Here is a 22,500-nt window from a genome sequence, read left to right as displayed (position 1 = left end):
GCTCCATAACAAGGGGAAGGATTTTAAGAGCACACGCCGCAGCATAGCGCTAATAAAGCTCCCCACTCCACCTGGACAATGCTCCTGCATTCTGTGCATACCATGGCTAATGCTGCCTGCTCTACACAGAAGGCAGCACCGCAGTCGTTTATCTGCTCACATCACCTCTGTGTATATGTTTACCGAAAACAAAAAGCTAAAACAATGTTTACCAAAAACAGAAGGAGAAAAAAAAGAGCTTACTTATAATTATGAAGTACACTTATCTTTATTCCTTCAATTTATGTTTTATATTAAATATAGTTTCAAACTCTAAAAGAAAATACTGTATGTGTACACACTATATATAATGTACTATATAATATATATATATATACTATGGCTATATAATGTACTTCTGGTTCGGATAAAACATATTTTAAAGAAATAATTAAGTAAATATATAGATACACAAAAATACACGTTTGTGTGTACTTTGAACCATTCACACGCAGGATATGTTTAGCAGAATGGGCCGGTGGAAATGAACAAATGAAACCACATATCATGTCTAGTGGTTGATTTATGCTTGTCTGAAGCAAGAGGCTCCTATTGAGGCCTTAGGGAACTACAAGTATTATTAGTCACAAAGTGTCTTGCCTCCCTCTGAAGCAGGTATAACATTTTTCTGTATCGGTGTGTGTGTGTGTGTGTGTGTGTGTGTGTGTGTGTGTGTGTGTGTGTGTGTGTGTGTGTGTGTGTGTGTGTGTGTGCGTGCGTGCATGCGTGCGTGCGTGAATTCCCCTCACAGATAACCCCAGATCACGGCTTTCTCACATCTCATATCTTTCCTTGCCGTGCTCGATTATTGTAGATATTCCTGACATGTTGTCTGTTCAGAGTTATGGCTCCCTTCTTCTGGATACAACAGTTATTTAATACTGACGAGGAGACCGTGAAACTAATGTAGCATATCGTTGCAGTCAGGTGGAAACCAGTATGTCCAAGACCGTTACATTTCAGGAAATTAAAAAGAAAATAAAACCTGCGTCCAATGGATCCAAATGAACTTATCATTCAGTCACAAGCTCTTACTCTTTTCATTAGTTAAATATGGGTACAATCCACAGAGAGACTTAACCACGTTCAACCTGGCATCCCTATTTTAGGGACAGATCTACAAGCTCACAACACATTGCAATGAGACACACTTTTTCGCTACTTTTAGGCAATAATGTAGAGCAATAAGTAAAGAAAAAATCACACCCTGTGTGAAGTGGGCGGTGTCTTGCAAGCTAATCACAATACTGAATGGAGTCAACCAATCATGTACAAAAGATAAATACATTTATTGAAACACTCTTTATGATGGACGAAACCATAACTTGGAAAAAAACAAATTTATGTTTTTTTCAAGTTATGGTTTCTTATATAGGGCTATGCACATGTGTCATGTGACACTGGCCAATCACAGTCCTGAATAGATTGTGATCACCAATCACTGTGCAGGATAATTGTACAAATTTCCAAACCTCACTTATAGGGGCGGTTTCACAGCGCAGGATATTTGTACATTTTTCCAAACCTCACTTATAGGGGCGGTTTCACCGCCCAAAAATAAACATTAAGAGATGAAATATGGAGACACATGGTTTCTTCCCAACAGTGACGATATGCCATTCAGGGGTATAAAAGAGACTATAGCTATGAAAGAGACCCTGAGATTTGGTGCTGGTCTGCTGGATTGACCTTACTGTGTTCGCATTGCTAGTCTGCGTCATCCATTATAGCAAAAGAATGAGATATGCTATGGTTAGGGTTATGGTTATGGCTATAACTATGCTATACTACACAAGGCTAATAGCTATGCTATGAAAAAGAGCCTGACAATTTGATGCGTTTAAGTTATAGACCCAATGAGTTAATCCCAGCAGCAAAACTGATCTAGGGTAATTTACTTGGTATGCCTTGATGTCTCTCATTTATGCAATGACCTCAAAGGCAAAAGTGATCCAAAAGCCTGCAGTCATACCATGAGATATCAGATAAACACGAGTCCAGAGATTCTCTGTATAACGAAGTGAGCTCCAGCTGCAAAGGGAAGACACGCAGAGTGAATTTGACTTTCTGTTTTGTACGAACTGGCTCTGGTTCACAATACCAATCGGTCTGTCTAAGTTCGCTTCGCCAGAAACAAACTCTAAGGGGATGTTGGTTCCAGGAACATTCACATCACAGCCACTCACGCACGCTCGCACGCACAGTCTATGGGACTGTTAGTTAGTCAATGGGACCCCGGAATTAAACCAGCAACCTTGACTCTGTCCTGCATGTGGTGGTCCAACTGACTGAGCCATCTGGCCTTGGTCACAAAGGCCAGACCTTGGCTGAATAAGCCCCACATTCCACCCCCTCAACAACATCCTACACTGTTAAAGTTGAGCATCTAAAGTGCCGCAATAACGAACCAAAGTTAAATGAGTACCAGCACCTTGGCATCACTGAGCAAAACACTCAGTGTACTTCACATGCAGTAAGTCTGACAGAATCAACAGGAGAGGAGGGGCTATCAAGAGTATAGTGCATTGGTTCTCACATTGGTTCTCATTGGGTCCTTGGGGGGGGGGGGGGGGGTCTCCAACCAAAATTTGTTAATATAGCATCACAATCATTTTAAACACTTAAACCATATTTTATACTTTGGCACATCTACAAGCTCATAGCGCGGCACTGAGTGCTGCGCTACGAGCTTGTAGATCTGCTATTTTTGAAGAATCGTGAAAATGTGTGCAAATCTTTGAATAGATATTTTTTAAAGCGAACATTTGTTAATATTTTGAGATGGGGTCCGCGGCCAAATACATTGGTATAGTGCACACTATAAGCAATAATATGAAAACATCCAAACCAACATACAGTATAAGTGTATACAGGGTATCTGCACATTTCTAAAGTTACAATTTAATGAGCTTTTATACCAAATTGGCCAAATTGTCAATTATTATGTAAGAAAGAGGCAAACATTGTCAAAATAGCCGATCTACAAGCTTGAGGTTGTAGATCGTCTATTTTCACAATATTTATCTGTGGAACCGAGTCAAACTAAATGTAATGCCTACAATTCTAAGTGCTTGTCGGGGTGGGGGGTCCCCAGTTCAAATATGATTCTTTTGGGGGGTCGCGTCCCAAAGTTTGGGAACCCTTGGTCTAAAGCACTCATAGGTAACCGAGGTCCTCTGGTTTTTCTGCGGTATGTCTTTGTGCATGATGTCTACCTACTTTACATTGCTCATACAGCAACAGTGGCACACACTTTGATGAGTTTGGGAATTCAATTCAGTTCTGCGGAGAGAGCTTTGCAAGGCAGTTCAAAAGAGTATCTCTAGCGGAACGTGATGCAGTTAAATGCTTCACAGAGGGAGGCTGATTCCCAGATGAAAGAAATAAAAAACACACACAGACAAAAACACACACACACACACACACACACACACACACACACACACACACACACACACACACACACACACACACACACACACACACACACACAAAACAGACCTTTTTTCAAGGAACCGTTATGTCACTGCCCTCTATTCACAACTCAGGTACGTTCGGTGCATGCTGTGAGATCCACAGACAAATAGAGTTTCATCCTGCATCTTTGTATGGCTTTATGAAAAGGGGACTGGCACGCTCTGTTCTGCGCTTGACAGAGAGCAAACAACGACTGGGCCTCGGCGCCGCACAGCAGAAGGCCAAAGCATTCCATGCAACGCATCCAAGTTGAATCCATCCAAACAAGGTTTCTGTGTTTCGTTAAGGATCATTTGTATGATATTTGTCAGCTGCAAGGCTTTCAAAACACAATGTACACTCAAGTTCTTAACCTGATTTACAGTATGTGGATGGGAGTCCAAGGCAGAGCGGCTAGATCTCCTTATTAACCTCACTCCAGTGCCAGATGGATCATTTTACCTCACTGCTGTTTTATTCAATCAAACGGGGGAAAATTCTCCATATTACAGAAGTTGCACAGAGAAGAATGGGGGCATTGAGTGTGTGTGTGTGTGTGTGTGTGTGTGTGTGTGTGTGTGTGTGTGTGTGTGTGTGTGTGTGTGTGTGTGTGTGTGTGTGTGTGTGTGTGTGTGTGTGTGTGTGTGTGTGTGTGCGCGTGACTGTGTGTGCGTGACTGTGTGTGCGTGCGTGCATGTCTGTGCGTGTATGTGACTGCGTGTATGTGACTGTGTGCACGTGTGTGTGCACGTGTGTGTGTGTGTGTGTGTGTGTGTGTGTGTGTGTGTGTGTGTGTGTGTGGGTGTGTGTGTGTGTGTGTGTGTGTGTGTGTGTGTGTGTGTGTGTGTGTGTGTGTGTGTGTGTGTGTGTGTGTGTGTGTGTGTTTGTTTGTTTGTTTTGTGTGTGTTTATGTAGGCGGGTGGATGTGTACAACAAACCACAAAAGTTCAATATCCAGTAATTGCATGGTGGTGCTAAAACATACAGCAAAGCTTTAGCAGCAATTTGTATTTTTTAGATATTTGAACACTGGGTAGCAGATTGCCTGATCGTCCTCATTAAAAACAAACAAGGCTCTGAGTTAACAACAGTGGGAGTAACATCAAACCGGAGATACAATCACCACATCTACTTTCTCATCTTGCCACCAGGCACCGTAAAACATTTATACCGTTGCTGTCGGGAAGAAACCTTGTATCTCCATATTTCAACTTTTTATGTTGTTTTTTTCTGTAAATTACCAATGAAAAGTATTAACAAGAGCTTGCGACTAAATAATAACTACATTGGATCCCTTGGAATTTAGGATCTTTTTTCATTTCCTGAAAAATTACAGTTTTGGACAAGTGTACAAGTTTTCCACCTGACAACAACGATATAGTATTTTTCCTCTAAACCTAATTAACTGCAATTGACGTGCGTGTTCTTATGATGCTTGGTGGACGTTTTCTGGCTTTTGTTTTCATATGGTTGTTGTTCCTTGAACTGTGCATCTAGCTCTACTGTACATACAGTAGATGGGTGAAATGATTTGTAGCATGAATGTCTGGATTTGCTGAAGAAATACTGTGGAGATAGCTCATCAGTACCCACCCAAAACCAACCACCATGCCAATTTCATGCTAATGTAATTCTAGCTTAATTTGAAACTGCATGTTGCTTGAAAAACAGTGAAGAGCTTAATTGTTTCTGGTACCACTGAACAGGCACAGTAGGTGGTTGGGATGGCTTATAGACGGTATATACTTGGCTGATTAAATTAAATATGTTTTTTTGCTAAAATGTTCATGTTTTATGCTTGTTTTTCATCAAACAGTCCTGTACATTCCCCCATTTGCCAGATTTCTCCCCAGAAGGGCCCGGTCTGCCTCATCTAGCAATGACCACTTCACCTGTTAGTCAAACTAAACCAGCATGTCAACATCTGTTCCTGCAGTGTGTGTGTGTGTGTGTGTGTGTGTGTGTGTGTGTGTGTGTGTGTGTGTGTGTGTGTGTGTGTGTGTGTGTGTGTGTGTGTGTGTGTGTGTGTGTGTGTGTGCGTGCGTGCGTCACTGACCTGGTCATCATATCTGTAGGTAAGGAACTGGTCTCCTGTTGTGTCTTCCAGGAAGCTTCCCTGAGGGGAGAGGGCAAACTCTGGCAGAAACACTGCATCCTGGGACTGGCTGTCTCCACACTGCAGCGCGCACGCACACGCACACGCACACACGCACACACACACACACACACACACACACACACACACACACACACACACACACACACACACACACACACACACAGTGAGTGTGAGTGGATCAGTATCCAGGCAGATGTTCAGCAATAATATTAGATATCATGATGTCACTCTGAAACCAGCTGTGTACACATTAAGGATGCACGTATACACACAGACACTACACACATAGCACGCACGTATACACACAGACACCCACACACATAGCACGCACGTATACACAGACACCCACACACATACAGTAGCACGCACGTATACACAGACACCCACACACATAGCACGCATGTATACACACAGACACCCACACACATAGCACGCATGTATACACACAGACACCCACACACATAGCACGCACACACACATTATTATCGAGTTGGACTTCTAGGCAATACCAGATGAGTGGATTACAGACTATAAATCTGTCTCTCAGTATATCCTGGGTTATTTACTGTGTGAAAACCTGGACTAAAGTCCTGTTTTCTAAACAGATGTCGTGAAATCATCTCTCCAAACAGGACACAGACCCCATCTCTAAATATCACTCTCAACACACAGGAGAGTAAAGCTGTGTTCGGGATATTACGAAATTCTCAGCTGATTCCTCATAAGCCTAGCTATGCACTTGGATTTTTCATATTTCATTGTGATTTATAAGACGTTTGCTGACTTATGTTTCACATGCAGGCTTAAGGAGTAATCGGCAAAATCCAAAGCCTGGGAGGAGAGGAGACTGATTACCAGACTAACGAGTGCTGGAATGATGCTGTGTGTCACTGAGACAGAGATTGGATGGAGGTGTGTGGCATGTGGCATTAGACAGCTCCTATCAATCCCTGTGTGTGTGTGTGTGTGTGTGTGTGTGTGTGTGTGTGTGTGTGTGTGTGTGTGTGTGTGTGTGTGTGTGTGTGTGTGTGTGTGTGTGTGTGTGTGTGTGTGTGTGTGTGTGTGTGTGTGTGTGTGTGTGTGTGCGTGTGTGTGTGTGTGCGCGCACGCGCATGTGTGCGACGCGTGTTTGTGCATGAGAGAGATCATTTAACATTAAGATGACTGTGAGTGGTGACTCCTGCAGGCTTTCAGAGCCACTTAGACACAGACAGCAGAAGTGCCACTGGTATGCATTTCCCTGAGGAGTGTCTGAGCGCTGGCACCACTTATTAACCCTCTGACTCTGGTAAAACTATCCAATTCTCTATCTCTCTCTCTCCCTCTCTGGCATCATGTTTAGAATGTATGAGAGTGAATGAATAAATCAACTTTTACTCTCATGTAACACTTGTAAAACATGAAATATCGTATGAGGAGCACGTCGATAGCTGACCCGGATAGCGCGTCCATCACATGACAGCAATATCCTCCGCTCCCCGGTTCAATTTGGGCTGGAGACCTGGAGATCAGTGCCAAACTGATCAGTTTAGCACTGATCAGTCTGGTGGTTTGCGTGATTTGCTCCACACAGACACAGACAGATACACACACAGAGCCATGCCATAAAAAGATATGAACATGAAGCGTAAATGGTTGTACACGACAATTGGAATTTGGTCGTAGTAGCAGGCTTCTGTGTGTTCCTGACGAAAAAAGAGGAACCCATACTGCCTGTGAACCAGGCAATCCCTGCATTGCAATTGACAACTATGATTTAGGCATTTTTGCCGGAGCTATTAACAAGAGGAATTTACATACTAAGCATTACAGAGGAAAAGGTCAGTGTCTGTCTGAAAACCCCTTAATTGCAGAAGCCTGGTGAAGACCCTGTGCCACTGTCAACAATACGGCACTATAAAATATAAACGAGAGAGGGTTTTTCGAGGGGGTACAGCAAAGGTCAAGTAAGACAGACCATAATAGCGCCGGATTAAGCCGGTTCAGCCAAAGTGCAACAACAGCAGAGAGCAGCAATATAATGCCAAGCAAATCAATTGAATTGGATCAAAATCAATCTATAAACAGTCATAATATAACCACATTAAAGTATTTCCCTATTCCGGGCATGTCAGGAATAGGTGAACATGTAAAAAGAAAATCTACACACTCACAATGTGTCACATCGTGACATGTGAGCTTGTAGATCAGCTATTTTCGCTATTTGTCGTAAAATGAAGTATTGGCATAAGTGGTTAAGAAGTAACAAAATAAAACCAAAGGGAAGAAAAAGGAAATTAATGTGTATTTCAAAATGAGCATGTGAGGGAAGGGAAGGAGGTAAGCTGCAGCAGTGAACCGAGTGACATTTGTGTGTGCACGCATCTATTGTACGCATGTGTGTGCACACACGGACACACGCACACGCACACGCACACGCACACGCACACACACACACACACACACACACACACACACACACACAGACCCTATAGGACCCTGACACTCAGATCTAGCCTAAACAGAGCCCATTTGTGACCCTTCAAACAACCCCCTCAACCCACCACAACCTCAGTCTACCCCAGACACCCCTGAGTACACAACCATCTGCTAGAACTATGACTTCCAAAGCCCATAATGTCTGAACAAGACCAACCTAAATAAACACCCCACCTCTCTCTCTCTGCCTCTTTATTCTCTCACACACGCAGGTGTACGAGTTCCATATCCAGCCTGAATTCCAGATCCAAGACTAACAGCCATTACAGTATGTGTCTGGGTGTCTGTGTGTGTGCACATGTGTGTCTCTGTGAGTGAGCACACAGTAAAACAAAAAGTTCAATCAACAAGTAAGATGCGCGAACGCTGGAAGCGAACGCAGCTCGAAAATATTGTGTATTTACGGACTTGTAATCCGTGTTATTTCACCGTGATGGGGAGAGAACATTGACATTGTGTGTGTGTGTGTGTGTGTGTGTGTGTGTGTGTGTGTGTGTGTGTGTGTGTGTGTGTGTGTGTGTGTGTGTGTGTGTGTGTGTGTGTGTGTTTTGCAGGCTGTTGTGCATTTTAATCAGAGCATTGTCTAAATTCCTGCACTCTGGCGCACTCTGGCGGCTACACACAGGCAGTGCATGCACACAGACATGCACACAGACACACACACACACAACCCGAGCACGGTTACATAGTAAGCTCCACTTGGTCGGAGGCCTCCTTCCGCGTTCGCAATCACAAATGTACACAAAAACAAATGCAAATGGATAAATTAACACTGAGGATTTGACTGTGCACGTATGAGCATCTGTACTTGCGTGCCTACAGCATGCATGTCCTTACAAATGCATCAGTCTCTGAGCCTGAGCCAAATAGGCTTTTGTCATTCCTTTTCACCATGGCTGCTCATGCAACAGAAGGAGACATCAAACGAGAACAGCCCTATCTGGGGGGAATATTTTCCTCACTGGGCCAAAGAGCTACACACGGCTGGGTTTTGGAGCAGGGGTCTTTTATAATGTGTGCCGTGCCTGCAGCTGTACACGGAGGCACGAATCACAGTGATTTGTCATTACATACCAGGGTTATATGTCCACATCTGGCCACACACAAAGATCCTCATTAAAGACACATGCACTTATATGGATACATATAGAGAGATAGTTCTTCAAAGCCATGCCCCATGCCCCCACACACATCTAACATGCACACACACATGAATGTATGCATGCGTCTTGAGTCAGTGCATATGCAGGCGTGTGCACGTGCATTCTAGACATCCGTATACATGCGTGCACATAGCCACATACACACAAACACTGCCATGTCCTGCTGTGAAGTTACTGAGTCGTGGCGGTGCAGCCCACCATAGCCGCGGCCCCCCTAATTGAGTTTACACATCAGTGGAGAGACAGCGTCAGAGCAGCCATGAACCCAACCACATTGTAAAATCCTGAGTGGTAATATAACTCTGAGAGTGTACAAATGGAAAGAACATGGACCCTTAATGGCCCTGATTTAAATGAACACTGGGGATTTTACTGTGCAGGGTCCACGGTGCTGCTGACTCTGTCCGGATCACTGGGCCACTTCAGAGGAGGGAACACCAGGACACTGAAGGGAAACAATCTCACCCCAGGTGAAAACACAGGAAGCATTTGTTCCTGTGCCTAGGGGAGTATGGACGGACGGACTGTTAGAGATGGCGGTATCAGCTAACAGGTTGATGCTCAGCTACAATTGTGTACTGCTATCCAGGAATGTCCTTGTTCGGATGGTAAAAGCTCTGTGCCGCACATCTCACAACAAATGGATTAATTCAGTATTGTGTTATTCAATTCACTAGGCCGATGCCCCGTGGACACTATGCCTGTTTGGAACAATGCCTATTGGGAATGAATGCCCCTCTGGTTATGCAATACCTGTTGTACCCATTGTAAGAGTACTTAGTGCAGTACCCCTTTTCATAGTACTTGGAGGCCAGTCTATGACATCAGTTCATAGACGTCATATTTGATGACATCAGGTATATCCATACAGTGGTGTGTTCTAGATTTTTTTGGAGGGTATACTATGATTATTCCCTGCCTCCCACACGCACGGCATGCGCACATGCGCACGTCTATAATTAATTCAATGTAAAAAAATTGCGCGTGGCCCACAAAAAAACTTAATGTCAGCCTTAGATGCATTTTCAATGCAAAGCAAGGATTATTACCATGTAAGAGCGCAAGGATTGTTATAAATAGATGATGATTAGGCTTATCAGATATAATAGCAGTGTTAACAGCAAGCATTCATGTATCTATTACAGAATAGCATTAACTTGGCATTGGCCTTATTGAGTGTAGTGTCAGCAGATGAGAGCAGAGAGAGAGATTCAGCAGATGAGAGCAGAGAGAGAGATTCTGTCTTGGACAGTGGTGTCTCTGGTGCAGCAGACGGAGGCCGTTCTGGAGACGCATCAGATGGGGTAAGAGGATGCTTACAAGCCGGGGCTGCAGCGAAACCCTTAAACAGATCGCTTTGAAAGAACTGCTTATTTTTTGGCGGTGGTCGTGGTCCCATCTTCGTTTCCAAGAGTCAGGAGCAGACTGAACTAAAACCAACATTTCATTGCCTTTTATGCTGTGCTATGACGTGCATACGCGAATACTAATGAAGTACTCTAATCACTGCCTGATTAGAGTACTTCATTAGTATTCGCGTCGTTGAGTTAATGTGTGAATTCCGTCGCAGCCATTACTTATCACCTGAAGAACAATAGCTACACACATGATAAGCCATCAACTCAGAGTTACACTAGACAGACCACATTCTTGCTGCCCCCCAGCCACTCCTGGGCAGTAGCGTATCAGACCGTATCAGATACACTGTTTTGAACAGTTTTTGGATGTAGACGGTGGCGACGAAAAGAATCTACAGGGCATACTGCGTATACAGCGTACCACGGTAGAACACATCACTGTATCCATACATGGGCATAAAAGGGATACAGACACAGACAGATAGATACAGAGTTCCCCCTATACAACTAAGTGTATAAGACACACAGACAGACAGATAAAGAGATTTCTGTATTTTTGCCTCTGGACAACCACCAGTTCGACCGGCTTCCTACTCGGCACAACACAACACACCCTCGGGTCCTCTGCGATGCATGTGCTGAGTTTGAAGTCGATCGGTCGGGACGGTGCTCGTGTTATGTGCGGGACAGACAGACAGACAGACAGACAGACAGACAGACAGACAGACAGACAGACAGACAGACAGACAGACAGACAGACAGACACATATATACACACACATACACACACAAACACTCACAGAGATTCCATGAATTTATAGATAATTGTATAGAGAATAAAACAGCTATATTTATTCCCATCACACGTCACTTAACATATGGATATGTGTAGATTATTTTGTCCTCCCCAGCTACTGTAGGTCAATCGTTTCTTATTATAGACTTCCTGAAGCTGTTGAAGGGTGATAGGTGTGAGCAGGTGTGACAGAGGTGAAATCGTTTTTTTTTATCTCACTGTGTCTAAATATACTGTCTATTTTTAACCTAAAGAATCAACCTATAGAGTTTAACTTCAGTATCACTTTTTCCACAGCGCTGGCTTTCCTTTCCTCTAGGATTTTACAATGTTTTTCACACTCAAACTGATTGTGTGAACTCTTAGTGTGAGGCTACTATAGTACGTGATTTTAAATGTGGGAATGTTTTAATAGTTAGGTTACATTTATAGAGTAAAAGTAAAATGGATGAATATTATGAGTAGTCAACAGTTAATGAATAGAATATAACATTATTTTAAATTTCCAAATATTTTCAAATAATGTAAAATATAATACATGATTATTATTTGCGGCTTTAAGCCGAACAAAAGCACCACAAAGATAATTCTACAAAATAACTCTACCTCTGTGTGTGCGTGCATGCGCGTGCGCGAGTGAGTGAGTGAGTGAGTGCGTGCGTGCGTGCGTGCGTGCGTGTGTGTGCATGCTAGTGAGTGCATGTGTGTGTTGAACACTCCACCAACACCTTAAGCTCAATTCAGACAAAACTGGGCTTTTCTTCCCTGGAAAGTCATTTCCTTTCCTGTTCCAACTGCCAAGAATCTGACACCTGAGAGTGGTCCTGGACAGTCAACTGTCCTTCAAGGCACCCATTACAGCAATCACTTGATGCTGCAGGTTTGCACTGAATAACATCCAGAGGATCAGACCCTTCCTCATCAAGGAGTCTGTCCAGGTCCTTATCCAAGCCTCAGTCTTCTCCAGGCACGACTATTGCAACTCCCTCCTTGCTGGTCTGCCGGCATGCTCATTCAAACCCCTACAAGTGATTCAGAAAATAGCAGCACTGTTCTTCCACCTCACGTCTCCCCCCTTCTGTTTTTCCTTCACTGTCTTGCAGTTGCTGCCCACATCCATTTCAAAACACTGGTGATGACCAGTCTTTTTGTTCTTAAGTCTTTTCCCCAGTTTCCCCCATTTATTTCAGACTCCTCACCCCCCAACACTCCTTATTGTTTGTATTACTTCTTATTGCCTATTTTGCTAGATTATGCTAGTTATATTATGCTGATGTTGTTGGTTGTATGTGGTGCGGACAGCCCAGTGCATCGTGACGGTCAGCTTTTCTCCCTCCAGGAATTATACGAGAAATGGCGCTTGGTCAAAGACCAGTGTATCATCAAGGACAACCACCACAGTGCCACAGTATCAAGTGCCTGAACACCCGATTTCTACCCGGTTACCACCAGACTGTTGAAGGCCCGTACACCGCCTGGCCCTGGACTGGCCGGCCGCACTGGAATACTTTCCCTTACCTGATGGGGATTTACCTACGCAAACTATGTGGTTTTTACCGTTCCTTGCGGCACGAACTGGGATAGTGAACTCCACCTTAACTGAACACGGCACTGCGGCCCTACTTGACGTCGTTTAATGACTATGGTTCCTGCCTCTTAATCCTTGCATGTTGTAAGTCGCTTTGGATAAGTGTGTCTGCTAAATGCCTAAGTTGTAAATTGTGTGTGGGTGTGCGTGTGTGTGTGTGTGTGTGTGTGTGTGTGTGTGTGTGTGTGTGTGTGTGTGTGTGTGTGTGTGTGTGTGTGTGTGTGTGTGTGTGTGTGGTGTGTGTGTGTGTGTGTGTGTGTGTGTCTCCATGACTCACAGACTCTTTAAATCAAATAAACAACTTGCTTCCTGAGATAATTAAGAGACTCTTGACAATACGAAGAGTATGGCAGTTCACTCAATCAACTCTAAGGGCCCCAGAGAGGGCCCTAAATGGAACACAAGAGACAATGGACTCTGGAGTCATGGCAGTTAGCTAAAACAAGGACAACTTGGCTCATGCTGCCTCACATTGGTCCATCGTGCTCCAGCCAAGCCTAGCTGGATAGCTTATCAGGCCGGTCTTGCAGGGCACAAGGTTGCAAAATGGTCGTAGAACACACAATCCCTTGTGACCGCAGCGAAGTGAAGAGCCCAGATTCTTTCCTCTAACCTTTATGCTTATCACAGACTGAAACTTGAGGGCAGCCAAATATAATATTCAGGGAAGTGGTGCTGAGCAAATGAGACTCTCTGAGTGGAGGTAATTTATCACAGCACAAGAGTGGTGAGGGGGCAAAGCTGACCACTCAGACTCACAGTGTCTGAGCACTGTTCTCATACTGCATCTTGTGTTTTAATGCAGTATTTCAGCACAGCTTTAAAGCATCCACCATATGCTACAGTGACACTATAAACCACCCTTGGGCACATGTGAGATTCACTTGAACACCTGCCCAGTCGCTGTTTTCCCTTACTGTATAGGACTGTGTCCTATAGACTCTTTCAGGCTTACTACTGTACAGTTAAATGACCCGCACTATACCTCCTGCTTACAGTGGGAAGTACTTCCACTTTGGTCGACTTTTTTTTTTCCTTACATGTTGTTAACTGTGTTGACTGTGTGGGTGTTTAGGAAGGTGGGAGTCAAAAAAGCTATTTTCGGGGCAGAAGCGACTGGTTCCTCATCCTGGTGCTGTACTTCCAAATGTTGCGTTAATTGCCTGTTTTTGAATGTGGAGTCATTCCAGGCTGTATCTCTGGAGACGGTAAGACAGACACAGAACACAGTCCAACAGGAATAGTGTCCTTCTCCCTCTGCGGCAAAGGGAAACACTTCCTCTCTCGCCTTCCCTGCCACTTACCTCTATCCCTATCTCCAAGGAGATGGATGGTTGTTAAGAGAGGCCATCCAATGACAGCGGGCTTTAATGGGCCGCGCTGCCCAATGAGGAGGAGGTTTAATGGCGTGCGACGCCCGCAGCCCATCGCAGGTAATAGAGGAGGTCTGAGGTCAGGCTTTTTATGAGGCAGAGCTAGGAACCTTTTACTGCTCCACACGGACAACAAACACCACTGCTCAGAGTAAACACACAGAGAAGTTAGTGGAGAGTGAGAGAGAGAGAGAGAGAGAGAGAGAGAGAGAGAGAGAGAGAGAGGTCTGAGGCAAGGGGAGAAAGAGACCAAGACACAAATATAAAGACAGACAGAGAGAAGTGGAGAGAAAGGGAGGGAGATGGAGGGGAAGAGAAAGACAGAGAGAGACAGAGAGAGAGAGAGAGAGAGAGAGAGAGAGAGAGAGAGAGAGAGAGAGAGAGAGAGAGGGGGGGGGGGGGCTAAGAGAGGGGCTAAGAGAGGGTGCATAAAAATAAACGAAGAGAGGAGAAGGAGAGCAGAGAGATGTTAGCGGAGAGCCACAGATTCCAGCCAGCTGATTGGCAGAGCCCCAGAGTAAGACAGAAACAGAGCTGGAGTGCAGCAGTGAATGGACACACTGTCCATGTGTATGAAAGAGCTTTTCACACACACACACACACACACACACACACACACACACACACACACACACACACACACACACACACACACACACACACACACACACACACACACACACACACACACACACACACACACACACACACACACACACACACACACACACACTCTCACTAGCTTTCTGTCTCTTGCTCTCTCAGCCAGTCGTGCACATCCATCCACACAAATACACACATGAACGTGAAAGCGCGTACAGTATGCACACACATACACATGCACACCATGGGCAGGTTTGAAGAGGTGACTGGTGGCTGAGGTGTGTGTTGTGTGGCATGTGGCATGTGGTGTGTGCGGGTGCGCGTGTGCGTGTGTGTGTGTGTGTGTGTGTGTGGTGGTGTGCATGTGCGTGTGTGTGTGTGCACGTGGACATGAAGTGATCTTTTCACTTTTCACCTTTGGCTGAAATAACAGAACTAACACTGAACCTGAACTGAGGTGTGTGTGTGTGTGTGTGTGTGTGTGTGTGTGTGTGTGTGTGTGTGTGTGTGTGTGTGTGTGTGTGTGTGTGTGTGTGTGTGTGCGCGCTTGTGTGTGTGCGCGTGTTGGGGGACCAAGGCAAGAGAACCTTCAATGATATAAACAGGTCATGAGTAGCTTCTCCACAAGAGCAGAATCCCTAAACTTGACATTATACATACCACATTCAGGACTTTCTTGTAGATGACCTACTGAATTTAACCACATGAACCCTATCCCCATTCTAGGGCAAACATTCTGCAAGAATAGCCGATCCACAAGGTCACAAAAAGGAGGAGGCCTAGAATAGACCCCTGGGTGACTCCAGTCAATAGGGTTTAAGTGGTTAAGATTGAAGTGATGATGAATGATGATGAGGCCAAAAAGAAATATGAGGCCAGACAGTGTGCACAATTTCTAATGGGTTCTCATCACAATAGCAAGGGCGATTATCTTATTATTCTGCCAAGGCAGTTGCAACAGAATAAACTGCAAAGTCCTCAGTGTTCGTTTTAACTCTGAGAGTTACAATGGACTCAAAGTATCCAATATAACGCTTTTAGAGTTAAACCAACTCTCAAGATCATTAAGTGTAGTCTTCTCGCCTTCCCTCCCTAACATAGACCAGTGGTCTCCGAACCCTTTGTGCCCAAGGCAGGTACACCAAAGGGCAAGTCATCAAGATTTTAACACATTTACAAGATACGTGTCGTATCGTGAGGTTGTAGACAATACCCAGCCCTAGTAGGGAGACAGTAATAAGGCTGCATAAGGCAGGGGGCACGGTGGCGCAGTCGGTAGTGCTGTCGCCTCACAGCTAGAAGGTCCTGGGTTCGATTCCTGCAAGGGATGCTGTGGGCGCTGGGGGCGTGTTCTCTCCTCTGCGTCATCAGTGCCCATACCCTAGGTGGGGTTGGCGAAAGGGCCTTTCTGTGTGGAGTTTGCATGTTCTCCCCGTGTTCCCCAGGGTAGGTACCCTCACAAAAACATGCAGTAATCCTGGTCACTATACTGCCTCCCACTGGCCAGCCGGGGCGCCTGATGGAGGGGAAGGGAACTGGTTGGAATAACGTGTTCCTTCCACGCGCTACGTCCAACCAGGGAAACTCTCCCCTGTCAGGTGACAAGAAGGTCAGTTGGCTCTCATGCATTGAAGGAGGCATGAGCTCGGCCCTGGCCTCCCTAGGTTGGCAGGGGGAAGGTAGTGCCCAGGATTACATAGACAATTGGCACTGGGTGTAAAAAATAGGGTTACAAAATCGTGGGATAAAAATTTAAATAAATAAAAAAAGGCTGCATAAGGCAGTAGGGAGACAGTAATAAGGGAGCGGTAACACTTGCTATGTATCCCATGCCTATAATGTGTTAAAACATACTTATGAATTATAATCTGCTTATAACACTATATAATTATAACTCTCATAAATAATGCTTTATAAAAATTATCATAACACATTATAGAGCGTATAATGATTCATAAGGTGAAGTATAAATGCATTGTAATCTGATTAACAGTTATAATTACATTTATTAGCACTCATAATACTCGTAATGCAATCATAACATTATAATGACTTATAAAGTCAAGTATTATACTGAATAACTTCTGGGCACTGGCAGATATGTCCGTAGTTTCCAGCAATTATGAAGTAATATAATACTTGACCTGATAAGTCATTATAAAATATTTACTGTTATGATTATTGTTATAAAGCATTTTGCATAATTATGAGTGCTTATAACTATAAGTATAAAGTGTAATAAGCAGATTATAATGCTTTTTAACTCTGCCTATAACACATTATAGACATGGAATGCATAGCAAAAAATAAAGGCAAAGGCAACGCTTAGTCGCTTACTTCACACTGGATGTGATTTGATTTTGTAGGGTATAGAATTTGCCTCTATTGGGAAATGACTGAGTGCACACAAAGTACTGATAAAAGATCATTAATATTTTTTATATAGTTGTATATATTGCAATAATAATGTGTGGTTGTCACAAAATCCCAAGGTACACCTGTACTTGTCTCACGGCACACCAGTGTGCACCGTTTGGGAACCTCTGACATAAACGCAGAGGTTTCAATACTATCCATCTGTTACATGCTGGCTTCTCATCCTCTCGCTGTGCCACATGTATTCTATTAAACATTATTTTAACATTAGTTTGCTACTCCCTGGTGTCTCCCTTTTCTTTACTTAAACACATTCATGTGTCCCATTGATTTACGCCATCATCTGTAACATTACAATTATGAGCAGCTGCCTTCTAGTTGCTCCTCTAGGAGGTATAAACCTAAGACTGGGGAGCAGAGATCGGAGAGGAGATGCTGTAGGTTAACAAGTTAATGGCAAAGGTAAAGAACCAAATTTTAAACTTAAGCCACACGTGAGACAGCTCTCGCTCCCGGCCGGGGAGGAAGGAGAGAACGAGCGAGGTGGAGAGGGGCACCACTGAATAATAATAAACCCTGCAACCCCAATCCACCAGAAAGACGTGAAGAGATAACTGCATTCCAGCTGTAATGAATCCACTACTGAATAATAAACACGGGCGGGAACTGTGAATAAATAATGACAATGCTGATAACATGCGAGGCTAGCCCTGACTCTTGCCCGCCAGCCACATGGTCAAAATTACATTATCCCAGATGGATATCTTAATCGGTCCTAGCCCGGGTTTGGGTTTCCTTTGAACAGAGCTGCCTGTGAGAGCATGGGGAGGCGAGGGGCCGAGTGATTGACGCAGAGAGCCCTGCCTTGGCTATGCCCCTATCGCCTGCGAGGATCTAATGGGCTCAAATTAGCCAAAGTTCACTGAAAGAAATCAACTCTCATCTCCTGGCACAGGCGCCAGTGGCTGCCAGTTTTTTTGGGGGGGAAACAAATGGTCCATAATAACAACAACAACAACAACAACAATAGAAGGAAAAAATATAACAGAAATGTTGCAGACTGACCAGGTCCCTTCAAAGTTCTAAGAGGGGCCCCAGTAGTGCAGTGTGCTGTGAACCCCAGGTATGAATGATTAATACTCTATATACTCTATACATTTGTTGCACCTTAATCCCATTTACGACACCTTAACTAACGTCCAAAGCATATCATGTACAGTATATATCTGCTGTTACCTTTATGTCTTACCTCAGGTACTTACAGAGATTAATCCGGTACTGTGTAAATATGTAGATAATTTGTTTTGTTTTTGATTTATTTATTTACTTTCTCTTATGAAAATAACAAAAAAAAATCAATGACACAGGGAGCTACACTAAAACATAGTCTGTAACTAGAAAAAGTGCGCCAGGTCAGGTAGGTTATTGTGTGCCAGCAATGTTCGGAATTCACCAATCAGGATGGAATATGAAAAATCAGACAGATCCATCTTGATCACTTGACTATAGAGATAATGTGAACCGATTTGCGTGATGTTTAGACACAATTTGTAGGAGTAATATAAAAATTTATTGTTTTGCAAAAATCGGCCTCCTGGTAGCGCTATAATAGGGTAATGTCAAAAGGGTGGCATTTGTTCCTCAACGTAGTGCGAATGTGCGTGCAAAGTTTCACCGCAATCGGTTGCTGCGATCCTGCAAATGTCAATCTTAGCCAATCAGGATGGAATATGACAAATCAAAGAGATCCGTCTTGATTACATGAAGAAAAAAAAAATCTACATAAGTCGGCCTACAGGTCGCGCTATAAAAGGAAGATGTGAAAAATGCAGGGCAAAGGTTTTTCCTTGGCCTCTAGGGATTGCGCATTCAAAGATTTACTCAGATCGGCGCAGTTACAGGTAAAAACGCGAATCGGCCTGTTAAAGCACCACTATGAGGCTGATTTGAAATATTTCAAGTGCCATTTTTTCCTCGGCCTATTGGGAATGTGTGTGCACTATTTCATGGAAATTGCACGCTGTGTTCATGATTTGACGTATTTCAAAACGGAGCACTCCTGCAAACTTTAAGCCAATCTTAGCCAATCAGGATGGAATCTGAAAAATCTGAAAGACATTTTGTTTAATGACTATAGAGATACTGTGTACCGATTTGCGTGATGTTTGGACAAAATCTGTAGGAGTACTGTAAAAAAATGCGTTTAGCAAAAATCCGCCTCCTGGTGGCACTATAACAGGCCCATGTGAAACATTTGGGGCAGATAGTGTGTGTGCAGTTTAGCTGCCATCATGCCAACGGTGCCGGAGATTAGCTGTCCATAGACTGAATCGCACTCAGGCACACAGACGCGCGAGCGCCATACACACACACACACACACACACACACACACACACACACACACACACACACACACACACACACACACACACACACACACACACACACACACACACACACACACACACACACACACACACACACACACACACACACACACACACACACACAGTCTCGGCCATAGATATGTATAAAGGCTAGATGGCTCAAGGGGGCGGCGCAAGCGTAGCTCAACCGCGGCCATCTTGAAACAGTCATTCATAACATTATGTCTATGGTGCATATACTTTGAAATAACCATAGCGTGCTCAATTTTCATCCGATTTTCAAACGGTTTGGTGTGTTGTAAACACCAAAGATGTAGTTATGATACTGCATACTTATAATTATAATCATGTTTTTTTTTATATAATTTTAAGTATGCAGTATCATAACTACATCTTTGGTGTTTACAACACACCAAACCGTTTGAAAATCGGATGAAAATTGAGCACGCTATGGTTATTTTAAAGTATATGCACCATAGACATAATGTTATGAATGACTGTTTCAAGATGGCCGCCATGTGGCAACGTCGTACTCCATTGACCAGCAGCGCGGGTTAGTCATCTAGCCTTTATATATATCTATGGTCTCGGCCATGCCCTTCGGCCTGGTGGAGACAATTAATTCCATCCTCAGTAATGTGAAGTTTTTACTAACTGGATTCTCAACCTTATTTTAACAGCGATATCAAATCTGAACCCTGTAATAAAGGTTAAGGAAACAGTTTTGAGCCTTATTGTGTTGTGATTTTCAATTACATTTGACAATTTCAAAGTCCATTTTACATCAATTAATCAGATTTAGCTCAAACTGTACCACCCAACCGAGAAAATTGCTTTTTCCCCCAATATAGTCTCTCTATTTCTCTCTCTTTCCCTACCTCCCTGCCTCCCTTCCCTGCAGACTGTGGCTGCCCTTTCCAGGGCCATTCTCAACTCTATGGTCTTATATGTACACAATGGCGATCTGTGACTGCATTCCTGGGAGAGGCGATAGCTCATAGCCACTGGCATTACAGACAATGTTGCCAAGAGGAGGGTGAAAGGAAAAGCTTCATGATTTCTTCCGGCTGTTGTTTGTGTGCAGGGGACAGAGAGGAAGGGAAGGGTGCTGGCCTGGGACACAGTGAGGCAGGGTGGGTGGGTGCTGGGTGGGGGTTAAGTGGGTGAGATGATAAAGAGGAGATTCAGTAGCTGTGCTGTGTTTGAACAGCTGTCACTGGAACCAGGCTGAAGGATGACAGGAAGTGGCTGGCACCAGGAAGGCCCCACAGGCTGTGGTAACAGGAAGTGGACGGACACACAGAGGTAGATGGGTGCAACTCTCACTCTCACTCCGCTCCTCTGTTTCTCTCTCTGTGGCTCTCTCTCTACACGCCCCCTATGCACACACACACAGAGGCATGTGCACGTGTGCGCACGCATGTACGTACACACACACACACACACACACACACACACACACACACACACACACACACACACACACACACACACACACACACACACACACACACACACACACACACACACACACACACACACACACACACACACACACACACACACACACTGTGCCCCCTCTTCTGCTTCAGGAGATAAAGCTAGTAAACAAACTCACCCTCTCGTTGTACCACAGTTCTGCACTATGCTATTATTAATTGCAAAGTCTTATGCAAGAATCTAATTTAAATAATATGGGGAAGAGTTTCAGCAAGAAAGTTCAAACAGTCTTCAGAAACCTTTGGCTCTAGAATGTTTTTAAATAATTCAATAGGGTGGATTTCTGTCAAACTCAGTGTGGAGGCCATGTGAGGACAGAAAAAAACAAAAAAATCACCCTGAGAATAAACGGCATTCAAGCGTATATATATATATATATATGTTTTTGCATTACAAGACACTGGTCTACTAGGGAATGGTGCAAGTTGGGAACGATGCAAGTTGGGAATGCATGCCGCACCTGGTTATGCAATCCCGTTGAACCCATTTTCAGAGTATCAGTTGTACCGGTCTGTCTGTCTATGTCCCTTTTATGCCCATACAGTAGGTGTCAGGAACTGGTGTGGTTGGACCCAAAAGCAGGAACTCAGACAAAGCAGATGAGGATCTCAAACATAACTTTACTTGTAGGAATAGTGCAGAATTAACAACCAATACAGAACTCAAAACATTACACTAAACATGACGATAAGGAACCTGACAAACAACTTATGACCCAGCACTGAACACACACAGAAACACAGTCTTTATAGTCACAGCAGCTCGTCAGCAAACCAGGCTCAGCTGATCCTCACAGGTAATGGCATTCAGGGCAATCAGACTCATGGAGCAGAGCAAGGGAGGGGCAGAGGCACACTCAGAGGCAAACAGTCACATGGGCCCACTGTAGGGGCTGTGATCGTGACAGTACGTCCCCTCCATGGGACGGCTACCAGACGTACCTCCAGGCCAATCGGGACAGGCCTCAGAATGACGGGAGTGGGATGCGGAGACCCTCGGGCAGGCAGGGTAGGGTAGACACAAACAGCGAGGCAGGGAAAGGGGCTGAAACCCCCCGGAGCGTTCTTCCACTGCCAGCCATAGGACATAGAGATGGGAGTCCAAAAGGCAGGGGAAAGGGGCTAAAACCCCCCGGAGCTTTCTTCCACTGCCAATGGGGGACGGGATCCGAAGGACAGGGAAAAAGTGGCCAGCAAGGGCTCTGGCACGGGTTATCATGACGATACTCAACGTGGAGCAGAGAGCACATGCTGGTCAGTCAGG

At 44.3% G+C, this 22,500-nt stretch overlaps 1 protein-coding gene across 1 annotated transcript in view; it reads right to left on the bottom strand.

Moving 5' to 3' along the window:
• Nucleotides 1-22,500, bottom strand: part of adamtsl3 (ADAMTS-like 3) — a 163,618-nt gene that overhangs the window by 135,054 nt on the left and 6,064 nt on the right. Inside the window, exon 3 of the mRNA XM_080436224.1 lies at nucleotides 5,552-5,671. Within this exon, the coding sequence (XP_080292350.1) occupies nucleotides 5,552-5,671 (120 nt within the window). The remainder of the gene's footprint in view (nucleotides 1-5,551; nucleotides 5,672-22,500) is intronic.

Source organism: Gymnoscopelus braueri, assembly GCF_963280865.1.
Source record: "Gymnoscopelus braueri genome assembly, chromosome: 1".
Lineage (NCBI taxonomy): Eukaryota > Metazoa > Chordata > Actinopteri > Myctophiformes > Myctophidae > Gymnoscopelus > Gymnoscopelus braueri.
Note: the sequence above shows the minus strand (reverse complement) of the source record. Positions and strands in the feature narration are given on the sequence as shown.